This window comes from Haliotis rufescens, unplaced genomic scaffold (genome assembly GCF_023055435.1).
Source record: "Haliotis rufescens isolate VD_foot unplaced genomic scaffold, xgHalRufe1.0.p SCAF_14, whole genome shotgun sequence".
NCBI lineage: Eukaryota > Metazoa > Mollusca > Gastropoda > Lepetellida > Haliotidae > Haliotis > Haliotis rufescens.
This window is the reverse complement of record NW_025963824.1, coordinates 12,008,048-12,033,844: the sequence shown is the minus strand read 5'-3', so window position 1 is coordinate 12,033,844 and position 25,797 is coordinate 12,008,048. Positions and strand designations below refer to the sequence as shown.

The 25,797-nt window shown below is 43.8% G+C and overlaps 2 protein-coding genes across 2 annotated transcripts; one reads left to right on the top strand and one right to left on the bottom strand.

Annotated features, from left to right (window-relative positions):
* Positions 1-1,610: 1,610 nt before the first annotated feature.
* LOC124115235 (ependymin-related protein 1-like) lies at positions 1,611-9,652 on the bottom strand. Its single transcript, XM_048395518.1, has 6 exons — positions 9,468-9,652; positions 7,495-7,605; positions 6,798-6,882; positions 4,190-4,369; positions 3,445-3,542; positions 1,611-1,878 (listed from the first exon to the last, which is right to left on the bottom strand). The coding sequence occupies exons 1-6, from the start codon at positions 9,612-9,614 to the stop codon at positions 1,813-1,815; spliced, it is 687 nt and encodes a 228-aa protein (XP_048251475.1). The 5' UTR covers positions 9,615-9,652; the 3' UTR covers positions 1,611-1,812.
* Positions 9,653-12,312: 2,660 nt separating this feature from the next.
* Positions 12,313-25,061, top strand: LOC124115230 (D-beta-hydroxybutyrate dehydrogenase, mitochondrial-like). Its single transcript, XM_048395751.1, has 7 exons — positions 12,313-12,467; positions 14,885-15,098; positions 17,373-17,573; positions 19,625-19,777; positions 21,150-21,343; positions 23,637-23,873; positions 24,819-25,061. Exons 2-7 carry the CDS (start codon positions 14,885-14,887, stop codon positions 24,888-24,890), a joined length of 1,071 nt encoding a protein of 356 aa, XP_048251708.1. The 5' UTR covers positions 12,313-12,467; the 3' UTR covers positions 24,891-25,061.
* Positions 25,062-25,797: the final 736 nt, after the last annotated feature.

Sequence of the window (25,797 nt, the reverse complement as noted above, 5' to 3'; positions counted from 1 at the left end):
ATGCAGTCATCTCATGAAATGACAATTTGTTCCTTGCCATTTCATGATATGTCTGAAATATGAGCGTGTGTTGTACACTACCTGACTTACACCATTGGTTATATACCGAACTCCATCTCAGATCAGATAACACTCACTGACTACAGTCGAACTCCGTTATCTCGAACATAGTGGAGCCCTATTGTAACTGCGAGATATCCGGACATTCGAGATAGCGAGTGAGTGAGTATGGTTTTACGCCGCTTTTAGCAATATTCCAGCAATATCACGGCGGGGGACATCAGAAATGGGCTTCACCCATTGTACCAATGTCGGGAATCGAACCCGGGTCTTCTGCGTGACGGCCGAACGCTTTAACCACAAGGCTACCCGACCGGCCCCTCGAAATAACGAGGCAATGACATATATGCATATTGTAGGTGACAGGTTCGACATATCAGTATATTCGAAACAACGATGTTCGAGATGACAATGCTCGACTGTACTTCAGTTTTCTCATCCACTATTAAACAAACAACATGTGTATGTATATATGGTATATGGTATTTATGTGTATTTTGGGGCTAAGTTAATGGCAAAAACACACATTCCGCGCTTCAGCCAATTAAAGTTAAACGAAAAGAATGACAATATAAGTATGATATTTTTTAAAGGGCAGGATTCGCGAACACCTGGTGTCATCATTACTTCATAGTGATCCAGAAACATATGCTTACTGCTTACTTTGTGGACCTCAGTTTAGCAACTGTGGTCGTGGGGAGTAGTTGGAAGGGTGACCGCATTCAGCATCTTGACTCTTTAGAGTTTCTAGGGCTACGGTCCTGCTCAACACTGAAGCGCATGTAGCACATGTGGTGTCACCTCAGGCAATTGAGTGAGTGAATATGGTTTTACGCCGCTTTTAGCAATATTCCAACAATATCACGGCGGGGGACACCAGAAATGGGCTTCACACATTGTACCCATGTCGGGAATCGAACCCGGGTCTTCGGCGTGACAAGCGAACGCTTTAACCAATAGGCTACCCGACCACCCCCTTAGGCAAGTGACTTTGTTCGAAACGTGTCTCTGTTCACCCAGCAGGGAATTATTATCATAATTATTATTTTACAGATTGAAATAAAAAAAACGATGCAAAGAGGGATTGGGTTATCCTTGCACAGTCAGGCTGGTTAGGCTCATCAACAGGTCAGGGCCCTTGCCCCCTCTACACGCAGCCCAGACTGGGAATGGGACTTCTCCCAGGAAGCGCCGCCAAGTCAAACACACCCAGAACTTTTCGGAGAATGTGAAGACTCCCCAACACTGCAGCCGTCTGCATTACCCAGATTGTCAGAAGGTCTGTATTCCTGGTAGGAAAACCGGATACTCTCCCAATGTCAATCAACAGATTGGGAGGTACCAAACCTAAGGCACCGAGAACAATGGGGAGTCAGACAACTTGGTACTTGAGATGCAAGCGTGACATTATTATTATTATTATTATCATTATTATTATTATTATTATTATTATTATTATTATTATTAATACAGAATCGTACAGTGTAGATTTCTTTGGAATGTGACAAGGGTTCTGTCGCTGGTAAATACATCAAAACAGAGACAATACATTTAATGCACTGAGTAATTTTATTGACAATACAACGATACAAAAGATACATCAACAAGGTATATAAACACACAGATACAGCAATATGTGACACATATCAAATCCGGGGACGAATCTCATACATAAATCTCATCGTCAATCTTTTGGGAACGGCGGCCATTCTTGTTCAGACTTTGTTGCACTTCAGCCTAGCAGCAGCCTCCTCAAAGGCCCAGCAGCAGCCTCCTCAAAGGCCCAGCAGACAGGTCCAGCTCAGCCTCTGGGAGATACTGCAACATACATTGCTCCATCAGATACTAATTCATCAAAGACGTATGTGTTAGGGTTGATCAATTGAAGGTGGAAAGCCAAAACGTTCTTCACGAGTCTAGAACTAAACACCAACTGGCCAAACTTTCTTTGGGTAAGATTGTATTTATCATCCAAAACTGGCTCCTACATTGCAGATATCGCTGCAATGAAATTGCATCACAATGCCTTTCAGACCATTGTGACGTCATTGTTACCATGACTTCACAATAAAACGTGAGGTGAGGTGAAATGGGCTTTTACGTCGTGACCAAGATTACTGCACTTATATAGCGACGTTCATGCATATGTGTGTGTGTGTGTGTACGTGTTTGTGTGGCTGCTTGTTCTAGTCCGGACTGATGCTTATTTATAGTGCTAGCTCACTGAGATACCATGCCGCAGTTTAACATGAATACCCCACTCAGACACAGTATACTGACTCCGAGCCGACCAGTCCTTGTTTGAGCCCCGTCATGCCCAGCGCCAGACAGGGTAACAACAAGAACCATCTTTTAACGTCTTTTGGTATGACGCGGCCGGGGGTCGAACCCCGGACCTTCCGCCCTGCGGGCGGACGCTCTACCACTAGACCACGGAGGCGGGTTGATCAATTGGAAGGCGAACAAAACAGGGGACAACTACTTTCGTTCACTTTTCTCTGAATCTTTTCTTGTTTTCGTTTTGTTTAAAAGAGCCGAGTGCAGTGTGTACCCAGTTGTGTTTGTGGGTGTTCTTGATGGGAAAATACATTGAAAGGTTTTACTACCGCATCAGTTTGGTTGTCAGAAAAAATAGAACTGTCCTACCTCCTTTCTCACTTTTGTATGCAATAATAATAATAATAATAATAATAATAATAATAATAATAATAATAATAATAATAATAATGTGTGATTTTGCATCAAAATGTAAATATGAAATGTCGATTATGTAATGAATTTAATGAGACTGTCCAACACATTGTCAGTGGATGCCCTGCTTTGGCAGAAACACAGTGTCTTAAACGACATGATGGTGTAGCTCGATCATTTTACTACCGTCTTCGCCATGCTTGTGGTTTTGACACAGAGGTCCACCCATGGTACGACCGGGAATATGTAGAGGGCGTCATGGAAAATGATAAATACAAAATTCTTTGGAATAGGCTCATTTACAGCCTCAGACGTATCCAGGCCAACAAACCTGATCTTGTCCTTTTTGATAAATCCAATGAAATCATTTATATCATTGAATTGGCTGTCCCCTTTGACACTAATGTGATTGACAAGATTGAAGACAAACATGGCAAATATGCGGAACTCGCTTTCGAAATGACACGCTTGCATCCCAAGTACCAAGTTGTCCGACTCCCCATTGTTTTCGGTGCCTTAGGTTTGGTACCTTCCAATCTTATGACTAGGTTTGACTAAGCAGCGCTTCCTGGGAGAGGTCTGACTGTGCCAGGATCACCAAACCCTCTTTGCTGCATTTTGTATTTTAATCTGTACATCATCATCATCATCATCATCATCATCATCATCATCATCGCCATAACAACATCATACCGAGCTGCTGCAACTGGCCGGGGGAGTGAAGACGTCAGCATCAGCAGCAGGTATCGGAGATGCAACGTTGCCTACCAGAGACAGTAGCAGGTACTTATCTGAGAAAAACAAAAACAATGCGTTGCTCATTCTGAAATCATGTGGGATAAACGTTGATTTGAACAGTATTTCAGATATATAACGGCGTGTCTGCCTGATGTGGGAGGAAAGCCGTTGTGATGCTGAAACCCACGAGCACGGGTATGGCGCTGATAAACCTATAAACATATCAGGACGTATCTTGGATTCACAAACAAACGCTAGAAGATCCGGGGTAGACTAGGTCTTCAGCAACCCATGCTTGCCGTAAAAGGCGACTACGCCTGAAAGAGGCGACTAACGGGATCGGGTGGTCAGGCTCGTTGACTTGGTTGATACATGTCATCGGATCCTAATTGCATGGATCGATGCTCATGAGATCAATCACTGGAATGTATTGTCCAGACTCGATTATTTACAGACCGCCGTCATATAACCGGAATATTGCTGAGTGCCGTGTTAAACAACAACCAAACAAACGCAAAAGAAAATTCATCAGGTAAACACTAATTCAGTGTTTACCAGATAAACATGTTAACAGTTGGTTGTAAAGGCATTCCCACAGAAATAACTACAGGACACTACATTTGGGTCTTGGGGGAAAGTTACAACAGGACTTGGCAAGGAATGCAAACAGAACTTAGGTCGGCTTGCATTATGTACGTACCCCCACCGCGTCCGAATGTATAGGATTGTATTGGAACGTTGAGGTCGCTGGTGATGGCCGTAATATGTCCCACAGTGTGGCTGTGGACGACGTTTTCTGTGTAGTAGACTTTGGCATCCACGGTGTCCGTGCCGTCAGCTGTGTATCCTAACTTGGCGTCGTACAGGAACGTGGCGTCGTCTGAAATCATATTAATGTTTGCCTGTTGTTATCCCTGCATTGGAAATATTCTAGCTGTTAAATGTTAAAAGTTAGTTTCTAAATATATAACGAGATCTCGCGAGCGCGAGACTCCATTCAAGATGGCGGCCCCTAATCAGTGATCGCGTTCGATGTCATCAGGGCACTGTTACTGGTAAGTAGTGTTCTGTGTGATGGAATGACCGTTAGACCTCAGTCTGGTTCAGAGTGATGCTGTGCGCGCACGTACATGTCTGTTCTTGAATATTACCAGATAAAAAACATTAGTCAACACATCGTTGAGTCATCGCTGGCCACAAAGGCGGCAGCGTATTGATAAGTTTCCAACGTGCACTGTCCAGGAGAGCATGTCACCCAAAAGAAGTTACAAGCCCTCGTCATATTTTACTTGCCCAAAACACTTCCGACAACTACGAAATGAAACAGACTTTGACATTAAATGACGCCTGAACTGTCTTGATGATTCGTTAAAATAAATATGTACTTGAAGAAAGAAAAGTTCTATGGATGAACAACTTCTTTATTACAAGTTATACGTCGTCTACATGGAGACGTGGCAATCTCAGCTATCAACAAACTCAGCAACCTAGAAAGAGCACTAATTGTAATAAAGAAGTTGTTCATCCATATAACTTGTCTTTCTTCATCACACTAACTTCTAAATGCCACTGAAAAAAAACATGTACTTGCTCAAGTTTTCAATTAGATAGTCGAGCCGGCACCACACAGTAATTATAACGGGAATCGAACCCGGACCGCCGGGTACGCGCGAAGGTTTTAATCATTCTGATACCCGTCGCAGTTCTTTCAATTAGAAATATTACATTTGACATCAGATGCTATTTCTAGGTAATTATATTAGCATATATACATGTATCGAAACACACATGGTCATCGCTGAAATCATCGTCAGTACTTCCCAGGCTGTGTGAAAACACCATGTTCCTCAATCACCCGAAATACATACAGACGCTTCATAACCAGCCAATCAACAACGGCCTTGTTCCAGCGAATTGGACACCAGAGAGTACTCAGACCAATGAGCGCCCAGCTTATATCGCATTACGGCATCGTTCTCTAGGGATTGCTTCAGTGAGTTAGGTTATCAGCGTGATGAAACTCGAGAGCATGGTATGGTGCTGACAAGCCTAGAAATTATGGGGGCGAACCGGGATTCCAACAGACAATCATTCGTTTCCAAGGGATGCAACTCCGCAAAGCTAATTGCGGTGCCTTTGGCGACTGGGCCACCCGTGCTCCCTTTGCTCCGGCGTCCGTTTCCGCACCGAGTTAGACACAATTGACTTCCGTGACTTATACATGGTCATAATTCAGTAACTGACCATCTTCCCGAGGCAAGAGAGTTAACTGACTTTAAAAGTCCAGTTTCCACCCTTGCCGAACTAGGCTGGAATTCCCTGGCTCGATCGTAGCGCCACCAGTGGTTATTACGAGTTATGTCCCTTATATACCTCTCATCTGGACCAATCAGATTCCTACTCTCTGTATCACTGGCATTTGATTCAAACAAATTGGTGGCGCCCAGTCAAGACGATAATCAAGATCTATATTGTGATAAAACGGGTCTTACATCGCAAATTGCATCAAATCACGTGAGCACCTTGTTTGAAATCATGAAAAGATTTGAAAAAATGTCTGCTGGCAACGAGTTAGCGGTGCACATGCTTTGCAAGTCCTGCAATCGACCGAAATCAGCACGACAGTTTACGAACCGGATTTCGATTTCGTTGCGCGATTTTGACTGGACTATTCATAGACTCGTTAGCCAAGACAAGATGTAATTCCATGATACCAGCCTATTTCGTCAAGGGTGGAAACTGGACTTTTATAGTCAGTTAACTCTCTTGCCTCGGGAAGATGGTAACTGACAAACTACACACACATCATCACTTCACGGCAAAGCGAACGTAGTGCATAGATACCCGTAAAGTATGGACGATGCCCCATAGCATTAAATATCAATACATTAAAGAGTTTGAGTTAGATCTCTTCTGGAAGATACGGGGCCATGGGTGGCCCAGTCGTCTAAGGCACCGAATTACCTGTGCAGAGTTGCATCCTTTGGAAACGATTGATTGTCTGTTTGAATCCCGGTTCGCCTCGATAATTTCTAGGCTTGTGGTCCCTTGGGCACGCCAGAAACCTATGATTGTGGGTTCGAATCCCGGTTCGCCCCGATTATGTTTCTAGGTTTGTCAGTACCATACCCGTGCTCGTGGGTTTCACCGAAGTGGTAAACGTCTGAGACCTGCATCACTTCGGGCTTGCCTCCCACATTAAGCTGACATGCCGTGATATAACTCGAATACTGTTAAAAACGGCGTTAAACCCAACTCACTCACTCACTCTGGGAGATACGGTGCTCATGAGCACGTGGGTGACCTACCTGTAATGCACCATTCTTTGAAGGTTTCTGTGAACGACTCTGATTTGCATGTGTTAGCCTTCAGATCGATCGTGTATTTCTTTCCCTGGGGACATAAACAATTATATAAAAACATATACGCGTTACAGCGTCACTGACGTTAGGGACTTGTCATTTGATAAAGCGGGGTGGGACGGTGAGGGTGAGGGTGAGGGGAAGTGGGTGGGGGGTGGGGTATGAACACAAAGGACAGCGTGGGGGGTGGGGGGATGAAAACATGTTTCATAAAATGGAGAGCAGCAAAATATTATACAGGGGGGGTGAGGTGAACGGGGAGGATGGGGGTGTGGGGTGTGGGGAGGGGGAGGGGGGGGGGGGTTGACATTAAATGGAAAGCAGCAAAATATTATACAGTCTTAAGCCCAATACCACCATCGGTGTTTCAATAAGTTTCTTCGACAATTGACTCAAACCATTGGCTTCCATCAATACGGCCTCACGCATATGTCTTTACTAATACCAAAAAGATCGGGTTTTTTCATTGTATCATGGTAGAATGTAGTAGAAAATTAGAGTGTTCAGTGTAGCGCTGCACGTTCGGGTAAAAAATTAAGTAAAGCTGTAATTTAAAACACAGAATGTCCATCTCCTCAATCACCACTTTCGTCATAGTAAAAGTTCGTTACATCCAACTTCGTTATATACAGAGTATACTTACTGCAGTGTAGTCGAAGATGTATTTGTTGTCCCCTGTCTTTGAGCCAACAGTGAAATTCGAGATGATGGCGGACCTTTTGTTGTCAGCGTCATAGTACACCAGGCTGTGGTCCTGTGGTTGAAAACACTCATTATATAGTCTCTTTGCTTTACGGTAAAAAACTTCAATATAAAAATACTGAGGATGCCAAAATTGATAAATGTGAAGAAAGCCTTTCCGAAATCGTAAGAAAGACACTTTCGTAAGATAAAAACCACAACAATTCTAATTATCAAATGTCATGTCAACTATATCCTACCTCGGACTGTAGTGATAGATATAGTGTCAAACACATGTACATTAAACTACGGTTATAACGAACACGCTTATAACGAACTGGTGGATATAACGAACTGTTTTTTAGGTCCCTGTCATTTGCTGTATATGTGCTGTATATATGCTTATAACGAACTACGGTTATAACGAACTAGAATGTGTGGTCCCTTTGAGTTCGCTATAACCGTAGTTTACTGTAAACACATTAGTGAACTACAACAATACCCATCATGAAAAGTCTCTCCAACTATGATACGTCAGGCTGTAGTGCAAGATAACGTGTCATGCATCGGACACTTGACTCACACAACTTTCTGTTTACACTGACGTATAGTAACCGCTAGTTTAATTCAACATGGGTATGTTTATGATTGTGATCGTAAGGACTTGGGACCCGTGAAGATTCCGGGGTAGAATAGGTCTTCAGCAACCCATGCTTGCCGTAAAAGGTGACTATGCTTGTCGTAAAAGGCGACTAACGGGATCGGGTGGTCAGGCTCGCTGACTTGGTTGATGCATGTCATCGTATCCCAATTGCGTGGATCGATGCTCATGGTATTAATCACTGGATTGTCTGGCCCAGACTCGATTATTTTACAGACCGCCGTCATATAGCTGGAATATTGCTGAGTGCGGCGTTAAACAACAAACCAACCAACGTAAGGACTTGGTAAGAAGGCTGCTGACATTACGATGACGACCATTCGTTGCAATTCAAAGTGCAGACCTGAGCCCTTGAGTTGTGCCAGGATCCGATGAAAGTTGATTTGAACCCCAGCTTCAACTTGAACATGAACCGCGGTCTGTCGACACCTCTTTCTCGTATGTTTCACCAAAGTAGTCAACGTCCGAGATATTCGTTACTTTCGGTGTTCATCCAACATTAGAATGACATACCTGTGACATGCATGCACGTGTGTGTGTGTGTGTGTGTGTGCGAGTGCTTGCGTGCGTGCATGCGTGCGTGCGTGCGTGCATCCCCCCCCCCCCCCCCCCCCCCCTCATACACACTACTGACTCCAACGCCCAACGTCATGATCAGGCAGGGTAACAAAAAGACTCTGGTACGACGCGCCCGGAATCGGACCACCGACCTTGCGCTCTCCGGGTGCAAACATTGGATGTCAGGTAGAAAGACATACAATGACGCTCGAATGTATTATTTCCACATGTACTCGCTTTCAAGTCTTTCTCTGATATCATTAATTCAACACTTAGGGAAGCATGGTAAGATCGCAACCAATAGCTCCTTCTTTCAAAGGGAGGTTCAACGCAACAGTAAAGGTTGATTTGTGTGGACGTTCGGAATGGCCTAACACTATTTTAATGTCGTGGTATTTGTTCCATGTGTATTAGTACCTGGAGTGAATGAGTGAGTTGGGTTTAACGCCGCTTTTAACAGTATTCCAGTTATATCACGGCGTGTCAGCTTAATGTGGGAGGAAAGCCCGAAGTGATGCAGGTCTCAGACGTTTACCCCTTCGGTGAAACCCACGAGCACGGGTATGGTGCTGACAAACCGGGATTCGAACCCGTGCATAAGGGACGCAACTCTGCACAGCGAATCGCGGCGCCTTAGACGACTGGGCCATCAGTACCCCTAGTACCTGGAATATCACATAGAGAACAGTGCGAGACGTTTATATGACGATAATTACCCCTTCCTTTCGCGGCTCGTACACGTTGTCAATTTTGGGAAGATACAAGCCAAGGGATACTTCTTCTGCACGCCATGACTTGGGTGGGCACCGCTTCTCCGCGACTGAACAACCGACCACAGCGACGACACAAATCAACTTCAACATCGTGATGGGCCGCTAAACACTCTAGTGACTTTATCAACAAAATGTTGGTCCACGAACAACTGTCGACATCCCTCACTTATATACCAATTTAAATTACCAACCACATGACCCTTCGAGTTTTATTAATCTAAATTAATTCATTTAATAATTACAATGGTTTGAATAAGGATAACTGGTATCATTGTAGAATATTAATTTCATTTTTTCGAAATAATAAAAATGCAATTATCGTGTCAGGGTACATATGAATATAGGACTCTTTTTTGATCGTATATTAAATATGGAGGAGAAAAAATAGAAGCGGCAAAACAATTCGTTATTCATAAGAAATATTCATTATCCATTGCACGATTCCGACTATATCATGAACATGTGTTCATGAATCACTATCAAATAGTGATGACACCAAGTGTTCGCTAATTCGATTTTATTAACAGGATAATATTTTCTTTTCAGGTGTAATCAACTTGAAAATATTCAGATAATTGACTGGAAATTGTCCGTGGTCTTGAATAAGGGCATCACACAGTATCATTCAACCGCGAACAATCAGCAATCGGCGTATATTAATAACACAATTTGGACCATGTGTTGCCGTCATAAGCAGACGGACCCACGTTCACACATGAAGCCGAACCCATTCACGCGTTTAATTTGTTCGTAGCGATTTCGTCCCGTCTGTTTTCTGTTTTGCATGGCGCGTGACTTGTTTGTTTGTTTCGAGATGAATTTGCGACGAATAGATATTATGATAATTAGAGAGTGTGTTTCTGTGTCGTAAATATGTTAGGAATGAAAAAATGTACTATATGAGACTCAGTGTTTTACGTCACGAAACACACATTGGTAAAAGTATGTTTATCATACACTGTTATTTTTAAAATGATATATTTAAGAGGTAAGTTCACTGTTTAATGGGGGGGCATTTTGTTCAATTTCATCAGGGGGCACGGGTGGCCTAGTCGTCTAAGGCGCCGCAATTCGCTGTGCAGAGTTGCGTCCCTTGGGCACCCCAGAAACCTATGATTGTTGGTTATGTTTCTAGGTTTGTCAGCAATGACCCGTGCTCGTGGGTTTCAACGAAGTGGTAAACGTCTGAGACCTGCATCACTCACTGTTTACTGAGGAAGAAGGAATCACACTGATGTAAGGAACCTGAAAGTAGTTAAGGGATCTCGTTTGCACATTTATCGGATCGAGACCCCGCGTTTATCGGATTGGTTTATTCAGAGCGATGTGTACACCACTAGACACATTATCAGGGCTAATCTCAAACCACGAGCATGGGGACACCACTAGAAACATTATCAGGCTAATCTCAAACCACGAGCATGGGTACACCACTAGAAACATTATCAGGGCCAGTCTTGGATGCGAATCCAAACAATCATTAGTATCTGGACGCTATTGCTGAAACAGAGGGTGTTAATAGTTCCTGTTGCAAGTGTCTTCCCGGGAGCACCAAATTTAATATTTAGGAGGAAAACTCATAGTGGCGCCCCCGCGACCAGTGAGGGCCCAGACACGGTTCACTGACACGGGATTTAGCGCTCCCGGTGTCAGGCACATAAAACAACAAAGTACCGCTCATCCATTGTATTACTGTAGTTAATGTTTAATTAATGCGTGTTAAGTTTAAGTGTTTTAAATGCTAAAATGTGCGTATTAATATCAATGTTTACTCCTGGTGAGGTAGTTCCGTCTGAACTGAAAACAGTATTTCAGAATTAATTTTACAGCATACCGCTAATGAAATTTTAGTGCATACCGCCAACAACATGTCAAGATCCTACAATGTCATCAACATCTTTTCCGAGCTGTCGGATAAGGTACAGAACACAACTGATATATGTAGAAACATCCATGAAATAATCCTTCCAGGTTTGAAATTTTATTGTTTTAATTTACACAGCTTGCGTTACACATTTGGTTGTGTACATCTTCACACAGTAGGGTTGTTTTGATTCTTCCAGTTTCCTTACTATACTTGCCACAGATGTCAAAAAAAAAGAAAAAAAGGATGACCCGATTATCTATTCAAAGTAATCCTTTATCTTCTAACCTGTGATGTTATTGCCCATGTGTGTGTGTCTGTTTGCACTAGACCGGACTAATGCCGATTTTATAGTGCCCACTGATATACCATGCCGCGAGCCGACTAGTCTTTTTTTTATCCTCTTAACGCTGAGCGCCAGGCGGAGTAACAACAAGTAGCATCTTTAGCGTATTGTGGTATGATGCGGCCGGGAATCGAACCACGACTCCGCTCTCCAGGCAGCGCTCCATCCACTGGACCACGAATCCGCTCTCCAGGTAGCGCTCCATCCACTGGACCACAAATCCGCTGTCCAGGCAGCGCTCCATCCACTGGACCACGAATCCGCTCTCCAGGCAGCGCTCCATCCACTGGACCACGAATCCGCTCTCCAGGCAGCGCTCCATCCACTGGACCACGAATCCGCTCTCCAGGCAGCGCTCCATCCACTGGACCACGAATCCGCTCTCCAGGCAGCGCTCCATCCACTGGACCACGAATCCGCTCTCCAGGCAGCGCTCCATCCACTGGACCACGAATCCGCTCTCCAGGCAGCGCTCCATCCACTGGACCACGAATCCGCTCTCCAGGCAGCGCTCCATCCACTAGACCACGGATACGGCCCTGCAAGACATCGCCTACAGTTATACACTGCACTGAAGGTCACGCCGGCCAAGGTCACCTTGCAGGGAGATATCACTACAACATTCATGCAGCGGACTTTAATCTTTAACAGTAAGTGACCTCCTTCCGTATTACTAACGGAACGCTGTGATTACACCTCCATACAACAGAAGATTTGACGCCTACCCTAGAAGGTAACTTGTATTTGTCACCTATTGTCATATGTGTTTTAATGCTGTATTTGAATGTCCACCATGTTTAAATGCCGAGTCACTAATCACCGAGGCGACAGTGTGAGAAGCGACATGCGCGGACATGGGACCCCTGTCAGTGGAGCTATTGTTCAATTGCTGGGTGATCTGAGGTGGTGAATTAAATGATACAGTAAACTACGTTTATAACGAACAGGCTTATAACGAACTGATTGATATAACGAACATTTTTTTGTCCCGGTCATTCGCTGTATATATGCTTATAACGAACTACGGTTATGTCGAACTAATATCAGTGATCACTTTGAGTTCGTTATAACCGTAGTTTACTGTATTTACAATGATTTACGCCAGGCAGGGTAACAACAATCGCCATTTTTAACGTATTTCGGTATTTCAACAATGTTTGAAATCTGTGTAAAAGTGGTATAATTTTGACACGACGTTGCTTTTGAGTAATGTCGAAAGCGAAATATTATGTTAGGTCAACGTGACACGTGCTCTATAGCTAAGAAATGTGTCACAATAACCGAAAGCTTTCAAAGTCCACCGTAACTATCAGAAACTTGCTGAGCTTGATAAGTAATGCATACATTTATCTCACAGACAATCAGGGTGTATAAGCCTGTTATATGACTGAGGTCAGCTATGGTCTTATGGGTCGGTATCGTTGAACCCAAACACGGAGTGGGAATTGAAATTAGGTCAGGTCAAATGTTAGGTCAAAGGGCACGACAGAATATGCTGACAAGCAACATCATGAATCATGTTTTTACAAGGGATAAGGCATTGCTTAAATAGATATGTTTTTTTATTTATTTCCACAATGACATTCACATGCTAGTAGAATATACTTGTTGAAATTTGTTGAATTAAACACGAAGGAGAGATTATCGACATTTAGGTGAGGTGTAATTGGGTTTAACGTCGCGTCCAAAATTATTGCACTTACATAGCAACGCGCATGCACGTGTGTGTGTGTGGCTGCTAGTACTAGACCGGACTGATGCCGATTTATAGTGCTAGCTCACTGAGATACCATGCCGCAGTTTAACATGAATACCCCACTCAGACACAGTATACTGAAGCCGAGCCGACCAGTCCTTGTTTTCGCCCCTTAATGCCGAGCGCCAGACAGGGTAACAACAAGTACCATCTTTTAACGTCTTTTGGTATGACGCGGCCGGGGATTGAACCCCGGACCTTCCGCTCTCCGGGCGGACGCTCTACCACGGAGGCGGTCTGGATATTTAGGGTTGGGGCCTGGAATTAGTTTTAACAAACAATTTGTTCCCGAAAATACTAAAAACAATATTTTGCCGAAAAAACTTGTTCACACGATGTCCTGAAAACAACTGCTTTGCTAAAAAGAAGTCGGCTCCACATTTCGGACTCCAGAAATTGTCCTCTTGAAGCAAATAGGCCGTCTCTAACAGAAGACACCACCCCAAGGGGGATGCATGGTCGTTCCCTCTGCAGACTTCAGAAGTTATTTGTTTGTTTGTTTTTAAGTTGTTTGTTTACAAGAACATTAAATTGAATAAGGGTGAAAGCATGAGTATCACCCATGAAGATCGATATCCGGGTTAGAATTTGTTTTCAATAACCGACGCTTGTAAGAAGGGTGAATAACGGGATAGGGGGGTCAGGCTCGGTGACTCGGTTGAGTGCGTGTCATCGCAGCTAGGGGCGTGTTACGATGCTCACGACATAGATTACTGGGTTGTCGGGTCCAGACTCGACTATTTACAACCCGCCCTCGTGGTCTAGTGAATAGAACGTCTGTGAGTCGAGGCCCCGTCAGCGTCATTCCAAATGACGTTAAATGATGGTACTTGTTGTTACCCTGTGCTCGGGATAAGGTAAGCAATTGCATGGTACGAGTCAGGATTAACGCTGGTCTTAAAGTGCTTGACCACTGAGACACCATGCAACAGCTTAACATGGATACCTCATGGTCAGTCTGACACATTTTATTGACTCCGAGCCGACCAGTCCTGGTTTTATCCCATTAATGCTGAGCGCCAGGCAGGGTAACAACAAGTACCATAGTTTAGCGTCTTTTGGTATCTTTGTTTGTCCGTTTGTTGTTTAACGCCGCACCGAGCAATATTCCAGCTATATGACTGCGGTCTGTAAATACTCGAATCTGGACCAGACAATCCAATGATTAACATCATAAGCAGGAACCACGCAATTGGGATTCGAAGCAGGGTCGCCTTTTACGACAAGCATGTGTTGCTGAAGACCTATATTCTACCTCGGATCTTCATGGGTCTCTGTTGGTATGACGCAGCCGGGTTCGAACCTCTAACTTCTCTCTCTACGGGCAGATTCAAGAGGAGTCGACTGTTTAGGGAGTTGATAATTTTGTGTTTTGACATTTGCTTCGTTCACAGATGGCGCCCCCGGCAAAAGTATATCTGCAATATATCCCTGTGGCGGCCACAGCGGTGTTTACGGCGCTGGTATACTACTTCATCGACTACATTCTCTGGTGCATAGTGACAGGCTGCGTTCTCTACGCTGCGGGGGTGTATTTCCTCAAATCCGAGGCTCCAAGTCAAATCGATCCCACAGGAAAGGCCATTCTCATCACAGGCTGTGATGCAGGTCAGATTATATCATAATAATAATAATATATTCATGCACGGAAACCATCACACACATTTTGGGCATTGCGCGAATGTGATCTCCCACTGGTATAAACACGATATTTCGCAAAAAGTGCAGAATCTGCCGGGCAAAAGAAAGTCTACAATTCAAAAATTGGACTTGACCAAATAATTACAAACGCTATCAAAACGTTTATTTTGTGTTGTTACTTAACGCCGCACTAAACAATATTCCAGCTACATGACGGCGGTCTGTAAATAATCGAGTCTGGACCAGACAATCCAGTGATTGACATCATAGCTTCGATCCACGCAATTGGGTGGGTGAGTGAGTGAGTGAGTATGGTTTTACGCCGCTTTTAGCAATATTCCAGCAATATCACGGCGGGGGACACCAGAAATGGGCTTCACACTGTACCCATGTGGGGAATCGAACCCGGGTCGCATGACGAGCGAACGCTTTAACCACTAGGCTACCCAACCGCCCCTCACGCAATTCGGATACGATGACATGCCTCAACCATGCCAGCCAGTCCGCCCACTCGATCCCGCTAGTCGCCTCTTATGACAAGCACAGTCGCTTTTAACGGCAAGCATGGGTTGCTGAAGACCTATTCTAACCTGGATCTTCACGGGTCGCTATCAAAACGTCACTAGGCTGAAAATAAGTCGCCGGAGTACAAAAAAACAACTGTGCAACCCGTATCAAATACATCACCATCGAATAACCATGTGTTGTTGGTTTCATTTTAGCCACGATCAAACATGGCTGTACACTTTAATTTGCGAGGTAGTTTTTACAAATCTATATTTCTAAATGTATTGTTCCATCGCTGTACTTGTTTAAGAACAATAATCCAATAAACACAATCATTATTGCTTTGCAAAGAACTCTATACTATCTTAAAACAAAACATAACACGAATACCGTCCACCATCTCTAGTTCCACGAGGTATTAACAAAAAATGTTTACACTTTTGTATTATCCAACGCATCGTAGGATACTGAATGAATGAATGAATGAGTATGGTTTTACGCCGCTTTTAGCAATATATCAGCAATATCACGGCGGGGGACACCAGAAATGGGCTTCACACATTGTACCCATGTCGGGAATCGAACCCGGGTCATCGGCGTGACGAGCGAACGCTTTAACCACTAGGCTACCCGACTGCCCCCGTAGGATACTGAAATAAATACGTGTCAAGCTGTCGTTCAAACTATATGTACATATCAATGCCAGATCGATAACCTCACTGATATGCATTACGTGTCCATGATATTTACTCAAGGGTTTTTTACAATATCATTTTAGTAGATGTTGTTTGATATTTTAGGTTGTCCGGATTAACTAATGTCCGAATAAACTAGTGTCCGTCTTCGTATACTAATAATATAAATTCCCAGCTGTTACATCTGTATAGGGGCAGACAATCCACTTTGCAGAGTTGCGTCCCCTGATGAAGGGTTCGACTCCAAGATTACCTGATTGTTTCTAGGTTTGTCAGCACCAAGGTGATAAGCGCCCGCATCACTTCGACCTTTCCTCCATCATCAAGTTGACTCCCAGTGATATGACTGTAATACTGTTCAAAGCAGCGTTAGACCTAACTCATCCTGGTACTGATTTCAGAATGAGCAACACATTGTTTTTGTTTTCTTAGATCAGTATCTACTGCTGTTTATGATAGGTACGAAAGCCTATTGGGGTCAAAATTGAAATATGGAAAAGGCACGAAAAGAAATTCGTTATAACGGAAAAAAGATTCGTTATTACGAAAATAAATTCGGAATTACGAAAAAAAGATTCGTTATTACAAAATAAATTCGTTATTACGAAACAAAGTTCCTTCATTGCGAAAATAAATTCGTTATAACGGAAAAAAAGATTCGTTATAACGGAAATAATTTCGTTATTACGGAATACGGAAAAAGATTCGTTATTTCGTAAAAAAATATTCGATATAACGAAATAAGTTCCGTAATAACGAATCTTATTCCGTTATAACGAATTTATTTTCGTAATAACGAATCTTTTTTCCGTTATAACGAATTTCTTTTCGTGTCTTTTCCATATTTCACTTTTGTCCCCATTTGGCTTTCGTAGATAGGCAACGTTGCAGCCGTTTCGTGGTAAAAGTCTAAGTTCTGCATCACTTCATCGCTTTCTCCCGAACTGACACGCTGACAAATACTGTTCAAAGAGGCATAAAAAGCCAATTCATCCTGCAATCCCTTTACTGGTAATGTTGTCTTGTTTTGTCCTGAGAGGGCTGGGAAATGAGCTGGCGACCCGAGCACACAAACTCGGCTTCACGGTGTTTGCCGGCTGCCTGAACGACAACACAGAGGGGTCCCGGGCCCTACAGGCCACCTTTGAGGAGAGGATGCACGTCCTGAAGATGGACGTCACAAAGGATGGTGAGGTGACGGAGGCACTCAAGTATGTCCAGGAGCGATGCAGAAGCACAGGTGGGAATACTGCTGTTGTGTTTGTTTGTTTGTTTGTTGTCGATGCCCCGTCAGCATCATTCCAAATAACGTTAAATGATGGTACTTGTTGTTACCCTGTGCTCAGTCTGGATTAACGCTGGTCTTATAGTGCTTGACCACTGAGATGCCACGCCACAGTTTAACATGGGTACCTCATGATCACTCTGACACAGTATACTGACTCCGAGCCAACCAGTCCTGGTTATATCCCCTTAATGCTGAGCGCCAGGCAGGGTAACAACAAGTACCATAGTTTAGCGTCTTTTGGTATCTTTGTTTGTTCGCTTGTTGTTTAACGCCGCACTCGGCAATATTCCAGCTATATGACGGCGGTCTGTAAATAACTGAGTCTGGACCTGACAGTCCAGGGATTGACAACATGAGCCTGACCACTCGATCCCGTTAGCCGCCTCTTACGACAAGCATAGTCGCCGTTTACGGCAAGCATGGGTTGCTGAAAACCTATTGTACCCCGGATCTCCAGGCCACTTGCTGTTGTGCCTTTTGTTTGCAGGGACTGACGCGCTACCTACTGCGCTAACGAGGCCGCTTGTTCTACTGATCAAAATAAAGAATCTCTCGAACGCGAATGAGACGCGAAGATCATGGCAACAGCAATGTATCAGCTATGAGCGAGCGTCCCACGATCGCGACAGTAACGCGAAATCTTCGCGTCCTATGCGCAAGCGAGAGATTTTCATTTTGCTTATTATTTTTATTATGATATATTATTATAATAAGTTGTGCACATTAGTAGATAGTTGCAGAAAATATTACCTTTGCAACTATTTTTGTTATGAGTTTAGTGTGTGAATAAACAGCACTATACGCTGTGAGAATGACATCAGAATACACCATTTCTGAAACGCGCAATGAATATTCAAAAACGATTATAACGATATCACGAGGAGAACGCGTGCTCTAACAACAAATATGGCCCCCGGTTGTCATGGGCTCCATTGAATGAACAGTTACACCTAAGACGTGGGGTCCAATAACAAAAATGGCCCCCGGTTGTCATGGGCTCCATTGAATGAACAGTTACACCTTAGACGTGGGGTCCAATAACAAAAGTGGCCCCCGGTTGTCATGGGCTCCATTGAATGAACAGTTACACCTTAGACGTGGGGTCCAAAAACAAAAATGACCCCGATTGTCATGGGCTCCATTGAATGAACAGTTACACCTTAGACGTGGGGTCCAATAACAAAAATGACCCCGATTGTCATGGGCTCCATTGAATGAACAGTTACACCTTAGACGTGGGGTCCAATAACAAAAATGGTCCCCGATTGTCATGGGCTCCATTGAATGAACAGTTACACCTTAGACGTGGGGTCCAATAACAAAAATGGTCCCCGGTTGTCATGGGCTCCATTGAATGAACAGTTACACCTTAGACGTGGGGTCCAATAACAAAGATGGCCCCCGATTGGCATGGGCTCCATTGAATGAACAGTTACACCTTAGACGTGGGGTCCAATAACAAAGATGGCCCCCGATTGGCATGGGCTCCATTGAATGAACAGTTACACCTTAGACGTGGGTCCAATAACAAGACCCGTGAAGATTCCGGTCTTCAGCAACCCATACTTGCCGTAAAAGGCGACTATGCTTGTCGTCAAAGGCGACTAACGGGATCGGGTGGTTAGGCTCGCTGACTTGGTTGATGCATGTCATCGATCCCAATTTGGTGGATCGATGCTCATGATGTCAATCACTGGATTGTCTGGTCCAGACTCGATTATTTACAGATCGCCGTCATATAGCTGCAATATTGCTGAGTGCGGCGTTAAACAACAAACAAACGAACAAATCCAATAACAAAGATGGCCCCCGATTGAGAAAACGTCAGGTAAATACGAGAAAAGAAAAAAAGTATTTGACATGTCCGACATTAACCAGAAATCACCGATTCCCGATTTCTAAACATATTAGCAGCCTTTGGCCTTGGAATGTCATAGGCTACATTGAACGTTCAGTTGCACCTTAGAAGTGGTGTACAAATAGATCTACCGTCTGTGTTGCAGGTTTGTGGGCTGTTGTGAACAATGCCGGCATTGACGGCGGGGGTCCGGTCGAGCTGTGCAGCATGAAGTTCTACAAGGATGTGTGCGAGGTCAACCTGTTCGGGGCTATCAGAGTGTCTAAAGCGTTCCTGCCGCTAGTGAGGCAGGCTAAAGGTGAGGAAAACAATAGCTACAGCGTGGTCAGACTCCCTGACCCCACGGCGGAGAAGATGCTAATTCTAATGACCGCCGGGATGAACCGGTCGCCGCAATCTCATTTAAATCAGATCTTAGTTCTCGCTGCCGCTAAGCAAAGATCTGAGGACATCCCATTACGGGTCACGTAAGACTGACCTTTGGCAAACTCTAACCGACCAATGGAATTACTGACAAGAAGTCGACATTAGCCAATCAGAAGGCAGCTTTCTCGTGCTTTACGGCACTAATTTCAAATTGGCGACTACGCTTCGAAACATATGTTGACAAATTATCGCTTAAAGATTTGAAACCTGAACAAAAGAACGTTCTAGAATGGCTAATATTTGGTCTAGATTGTATAGATCCAGTCGTTAAGCCCGTCACTATCGTTCAGAATACACCGTTTTAACGTTTTCGAGGCTGCATGATTAGAAATCACATTCCCAGTGTCACTTTCATGATCTGGTAAGCCACGCTCTGATTGGTCGAATGAAAGGTCGTTCTGACGTGACCCCTAAAAGGATGTCCTCAGATCTTTGTTTAGCGGTAGCGAGAACTAAGATCTGATGTTAATGAGATTGCGGTCACCGTTATCTGGTTGGACTGCTGAATGGGGCGTAAAATAAATCGAACGCTTACTTTCTTATCACTCCCTCCATCCCTCCGGTCTGTCGTTCTTCCGTCACTCACTCACTTATTCAACCCTTATAATTCCGGGAAAGTATATAGTCCCTACAACGCTAGGCTTGTTATCAGAGGCGGCAATGTGGATCGGGTGGTCCGGCTCGGACTGGTTGACCGATGTCCTTGTATCCCTTGTGAAGCAATGCTCATGATGTCAAACAGCCCGTGAAGATCCGGGGTAGAATAGGTCTTCAACAACCCATGCTTGCCGTAAAAGGTGACTATGCTTGTCGTAAGAGGCGACTAACGGGATCGGATGGTCGCTGACTTGGTTGATGCATGTCATTGATCCCAATGGCGTGGATCGATGCTCATGACATTAATCACTGGATTGTCTGGTCCAGACTCGATTATGTACAGACCGCCGTCATATAGCTGGAATATTGCTGAGTGCGGCGTTAAACAACAAACAAACAAACAAAAACATGATGTCAAACACTGGATTGTCTGGCCTAGACTCAATTCTTCACAGGCGGCCGTCACATAGTTGTAATATTGCTGAGTGCGGCGTTAAACAACATCTGCCATCAAAGCTTTATTTTTATTGTTTGTTATGTATGAAACATTAAACTGTTGAAACCGAGAAATAAGTTCTTCTTTGGTTTACATTTAATCAAATTGCATTTTTGCAGTGTACTGACGTTGATAGATTGCACTGTTTCAGGCCGGGTAATTAACGTGTCCAGTGAAAGAGGCCGTCTGGCAAGGGGAGGTAACTCGACGTACTGCATTTCCAAGTACGGTTTAGAAGCCTTCTCCGATGCTTTACGACACGAGATGAGGAGGTTTGGGGTCCAGGTCAGTCTGACTGAACCGGGTCATTTCGGAGGAGCAACAGCCATTCTTCTGGAACACAACGTAAGTTCTTTCCAAAAACCTAAGCGATGCATGTTTTCGTTTCGAAACGTGTCACATAAATCTCACACGATTAACTTCCAAACATTTCGCCCATCAATTAAATATAGAATACTAAACGAGATCCCGTGCAATACCAATTTTATGAAACGAATGAATAGTGAACTATTCACGAGTTTCATAAAATTGGTTTTACACGGAAGCGACTTTAGTATTTTATCTATTACGTTTTTAGAATTATACTGTTGAGTATGAATAGGCTGACACCTACACAATCCACAGCAAAGTCCAATTGAGTTAGAATTATACTTCAAACACGTCACAAGGTGAAACGTATGAATTTAATACCATACAACGGTCCATCTTTACAATTCACAAAATTATCGTAGGGCTAAGACTATCGCAACTCACATACTTTAACTTAGACTAACGACTGTCGTTTCGCTACAATACGATCGCTTGTGCACCTCAAAGTTAACGGTAACGTCACAATACCTGATGACCTAATTTGTGGAATTTTGTTGCAAGATCCATCGGCGAAACAATGCCATGTGACGTCAGCCTAGCAACAAGGTTGCTGGGGTCGTCGAGTGTGCATAAGGTCTTCTCAGTGATCTATCAACTCCACACGCAATGTCGTTGATAAAGCCAAGGAATGTTGAGAGCTTTCAATATTTGTTCGTGAAACGTGTTCCGAGAGTACATGAGCACGCGTTTTGGTATTAAAACAATGTGTAATACAGCTGTATGTTTATTAAACGGGTGATCTCTTCACGGGCAAGTAATAAAAGGCAGTCGTTGCTGGTTGTGAGAAGCGACTAATTGATCAGGTGGCCAGGAGTGAGTGAGTATGGTTTTACGCCGCTTTTAGCAATATTCCAGCAATATCACGGCGGGGGACACCAGAAATGGGCTTCACACATTGTACCAATGTCGGGAATCGAACCCGGGTCTTCTGCGTGACGAGCGAACGCTTTAACCACTAGGCTACCCGACCGCCCCCAGGTGGCCAGGAACGCTGGAGGTCGATGACGTGACATCGTACCCTGACGTCGTGGCTCGTTGCACGTAGACCGGTTGTGTCTGGTTGCAATTTTTGGAACGGTCTTGTGCCGGTTTAGCCTGTGTATCGTTTGAAATCTTGGAAACTCAAAAAGCAGTGATGCCAGACTTGAAAATGTCAGGCAACATATCTTTTGGGGGCGTCTTTTGGGGTAACTTTGCTAATTTTGAAAGACCCTGCAACAACATGGAAATAGATAAATATTCACTGTGAATAGATTTTGTATTTCGTGAATGTTCACAGCGATCGGACGGGTTCGATTCCCGACATGGGTACAATGTGTGAAGTCCATTTCTGGTGTCCCCCGCCGTGATAATGCTGAAATAGTGCCAACAGCGACGTTAAACCATACTCACTCACTCACAGCGATCGGATTTGTAGCTAATCTTGTCTGAGATTCAAGGTTTTATCTCGCATCATTCTTAACTGCTTAGTAAATTAAACGCACATTTTGGTATCATCTGGAGAGGTAAATGAAGTATAGCATCGCGTCCAAGATTATTGCACTTATATAGCCACGTGGATGCACATGTGTGTGTGTGGCTGCGTGTACTAGACCCGAGAAATATCTGAGGACATCTCATTACATGGCACGACCTTTTGCTACCTTTGAGTGAGTGAGTGAGTTGGGTTTAACGCCGCTTTTAACAGTATTCCAGTTATATCGCGGCGAGTCAGCTTTATGTGGGAGGAAAGCCCCAAGTGATGCAGGTCTCAGACGTTTACCACTTCGGTTAAACCCACGAGAACGGGTATGGTGCTGACAAACCTAGAAACATAATCAGGGCGAACCGGGATTGGAACCCACAGTCATAGGTTTCTGGCGTGCCCAAGGGACGCAACTCTGCACAGCGAATCGCGGCGCCTTAGCCGACTGGGCCACCCGTGCCCCCTCGCGAACTTTGACCTACCATTGAAATGACTTTAGCTGGTCAGAAAGTAGCTTCATCGCGCTTTACTGCACTCAAATAGGAACTTTGAAAAATATCGATTCATTCTTTGAAACCTGAACAAAAGAAAATGTTTGAATGTATGATAAATTGTAAGACAGTACTTCCCATGGGATATCGGGGGTATCTTCTATTTCAAATGTCCTTCTGAAGAGCGATAGACGACTATTTTGACGAACTCAGTCGTAACGACCCGTGCTGACCTTTTCGAGGTTGCATGATTTTAAAACACATTCCGACTGTCATTCTCCCGTTCTGGATTTTCTTTATTTCTGTCATGCAGGTTGAAATGTTTAGAAAGAGACTATTTGATGGATTCAACTCAGCCAGTGATGACGTCAGGAAGGTTTACCCACAGGAAGTGGCAGAACAGGCTGTCAAGGACAAATACATCTCTTCGAAGCACTCACCTAAGTCATGTGACATCGTCCTTGACGTCATGGAACGTCAGCTGATAGAAGTCAAGGTCAGCCCGAGATATCTAATCGGGGGAACGAATTCAGTGGTTGACCTCCGTGTGGTAGGTGTGAGCGTCTCAGCGATTTGCCGGTCCCATTGTAATTATTCATTTATAATCTACGCGTTTAATGGCAAAATATAAAGATTACATATTTTCGAATTTTCTTGTGTTGTCGGTGATCGGTGAAATACTAACTATATGAAACCTCCGGCTACTGTCGTCGTTCCTAAATGAACGTTTATCGAAATTGTCGAAATGAAACATTATCGACAATTTTCGCCATACGAGTACTTCACGCATGTATACTATGAAGTCACGATACGACGTCACATGGTCCATAGCAAATGAGACCCGTGAAGATTCCGGGGAGAATAGGTCTTCAGCAACCCATGCTTGCCGTAAAGGGCGACTATATCGGGAGGTCAGGCTCGATGACTTGGTTGATACATGTCATCGATCCCAATTGCGTGGATCGATGTTCATGAGGTCAATGACTGGATTGTCTGGTCCAGACTCGATTATTTACAGACCGCAGTCATATAGCTGGAATATTGCTGAGTGCGGCGTTAAACAACAAACCAACCATAGCAAATGCACACGTTGGTTAACGGATGCAAAGAATGTTCCATTAATGGCGAAAAATAATGAACTTTAGAATAAACTAAATACCTCATTCTTGCCGCCATCTCGAATGCCACTGCTCTTCAAAGCGGGTATATGTGAATTTGAAATAAGGAACTCTAAATGAAAAATTAGTTGTTTGAGTTGTACATGTAGATATGTTCTACCGTTAATGGTAGGCACTAGGATTGATGGAATTCTGAAACCACGTTATTTGACATTGAGACCAACATTCCCCGTTGCCAACAAATCTTCTTAACATGTATATTTCATTGAGAATACAAGAAGGGCTGTCACCCCGGTTCTGACAGGTTAGATATGTATGTACAACTAATGTCTCCCCTTCCATAGTTTTATTACTTATTCAGTTCTACCTTTTTTCAGGTTTACATATTTCTGAAATCGTTTCTGCCGGACCAGGTGATGGATTACCTGCTGGAGAAAATACCAGTTTGAGATTTGGAAAAGCGTCGTTTATTCGTTCTATTTAGCACTGAATGCATGTGTTGTTTTGTTTGTTTATTTGTTGTTTAACGCCGCACTCAGCAATATTCCAGCTATATGACCGTTGTATGTAAATAAGCGAGTCTGGACCAGACAATCCAGTGATTGACATCATAAGCATCGATCCATGCCACTGGGATACGATGACATGCATTAACGAAGACTGCGAGCATGACCACCCGATCCCGTTAGTCTCTTCTTACGACAAGCATAGTCGCCTTTAAGGAAGTGAGGCAACGTTACTGTTACATTGTTCTAAAGAAAGACACTTGTATTTGAAAATAGTTATCCAAATTATAGCTATTTTTTAAGAGTAAGCTTAGTCAAATTATGTTTACAAATAATAGTTGGTCACACATCAAATTGATACATCCCTCATATATATGTTAAGAGTTAGTGAGTAAGTTTGATTTTACGCCGCTTTTAGCAATATTCCAACAATATCACGGCGGGGAACACCAGAAATGGGCTTCACACATTGTACCCATGTAGGGAATCGAACCCGGGTCTTCGGCGTGACGAGCGAACGCTTTAACCACTAGGCTACCCGACCGACCAGTATGTGTTATGATAGTTCAATTACCAAGTTCAATCAAATACGGGGCGGTGGGGTAGCCTAGTGGTTAAAGCGTTCGGTCCTTACGCCGAAGGCCAGGGTTTGATTCCCCACATGGGTACAAGCCCATTTCTGGTGTCCCCCGCCGTGATGTTGCTGGAACGTTGCTAAAAGCGGCGTAAAACCATACTCGCTCGTTCAATCATATACATGATGCATGCAAGTATATTCCAAAGACGTTTATAACTTACCCAAAGATTAATTTGTTTTGCATACTCATGTCAACTTCAAATATTACTATTA

What these genes read in the sequence shown, in the direction of transcription:
- LOC124115230 (XM_048395751.1), top strand. Translation starts at nt 14,885, where the DNA reads ATGGCGCCCCCGGCAAAAGTATATCTGCAATATATCCCTGTGGCGGCC. An exon ending in GCTAGTGAGGCAGGCTAAAG is followed by an intron (nt 19,778 to 21,149) that starts GTGAGGAAAACA and finishes GCACTGTTTCAG; the next exon opens with GCCGGGTAATTAACGTGTCC. An exon ending in CAGTGGTTGACCTCCGTGTG is followed by an intron (nt 23,874 to 24,818) that starts GTAGGTGTGAGC and finishes ACCTTTTTTCAG; the next exon opens with GTTTACATATTTCTGAAATC.
- LOC124115235 (XM_048395518.1), bottom strand. Translation starts at nt 9,614, where the DNA reads ATGTTGAAGTTGATTTGTGTCGTCGCTGTGGTCGGTTGTTCAGTCGCG. An exon ending in ACATCTTCGACTACACTGCA is followed by an intron (nt 6,883 to 7,494) that starts GTAAGTATACTC and finishes TTATGTCCCCAG; the next exon opens with GGAAAGAAATACACGATCGA. An exon ending in CAAAGAATGGTGCATTACAG is followed by an intron (nt 4,370 to 6,797) that starts GTAGGTCACCCA and finishes ATATGATTTCAG; the next exon opens with ACGACGCCACGTTCCTGTAC.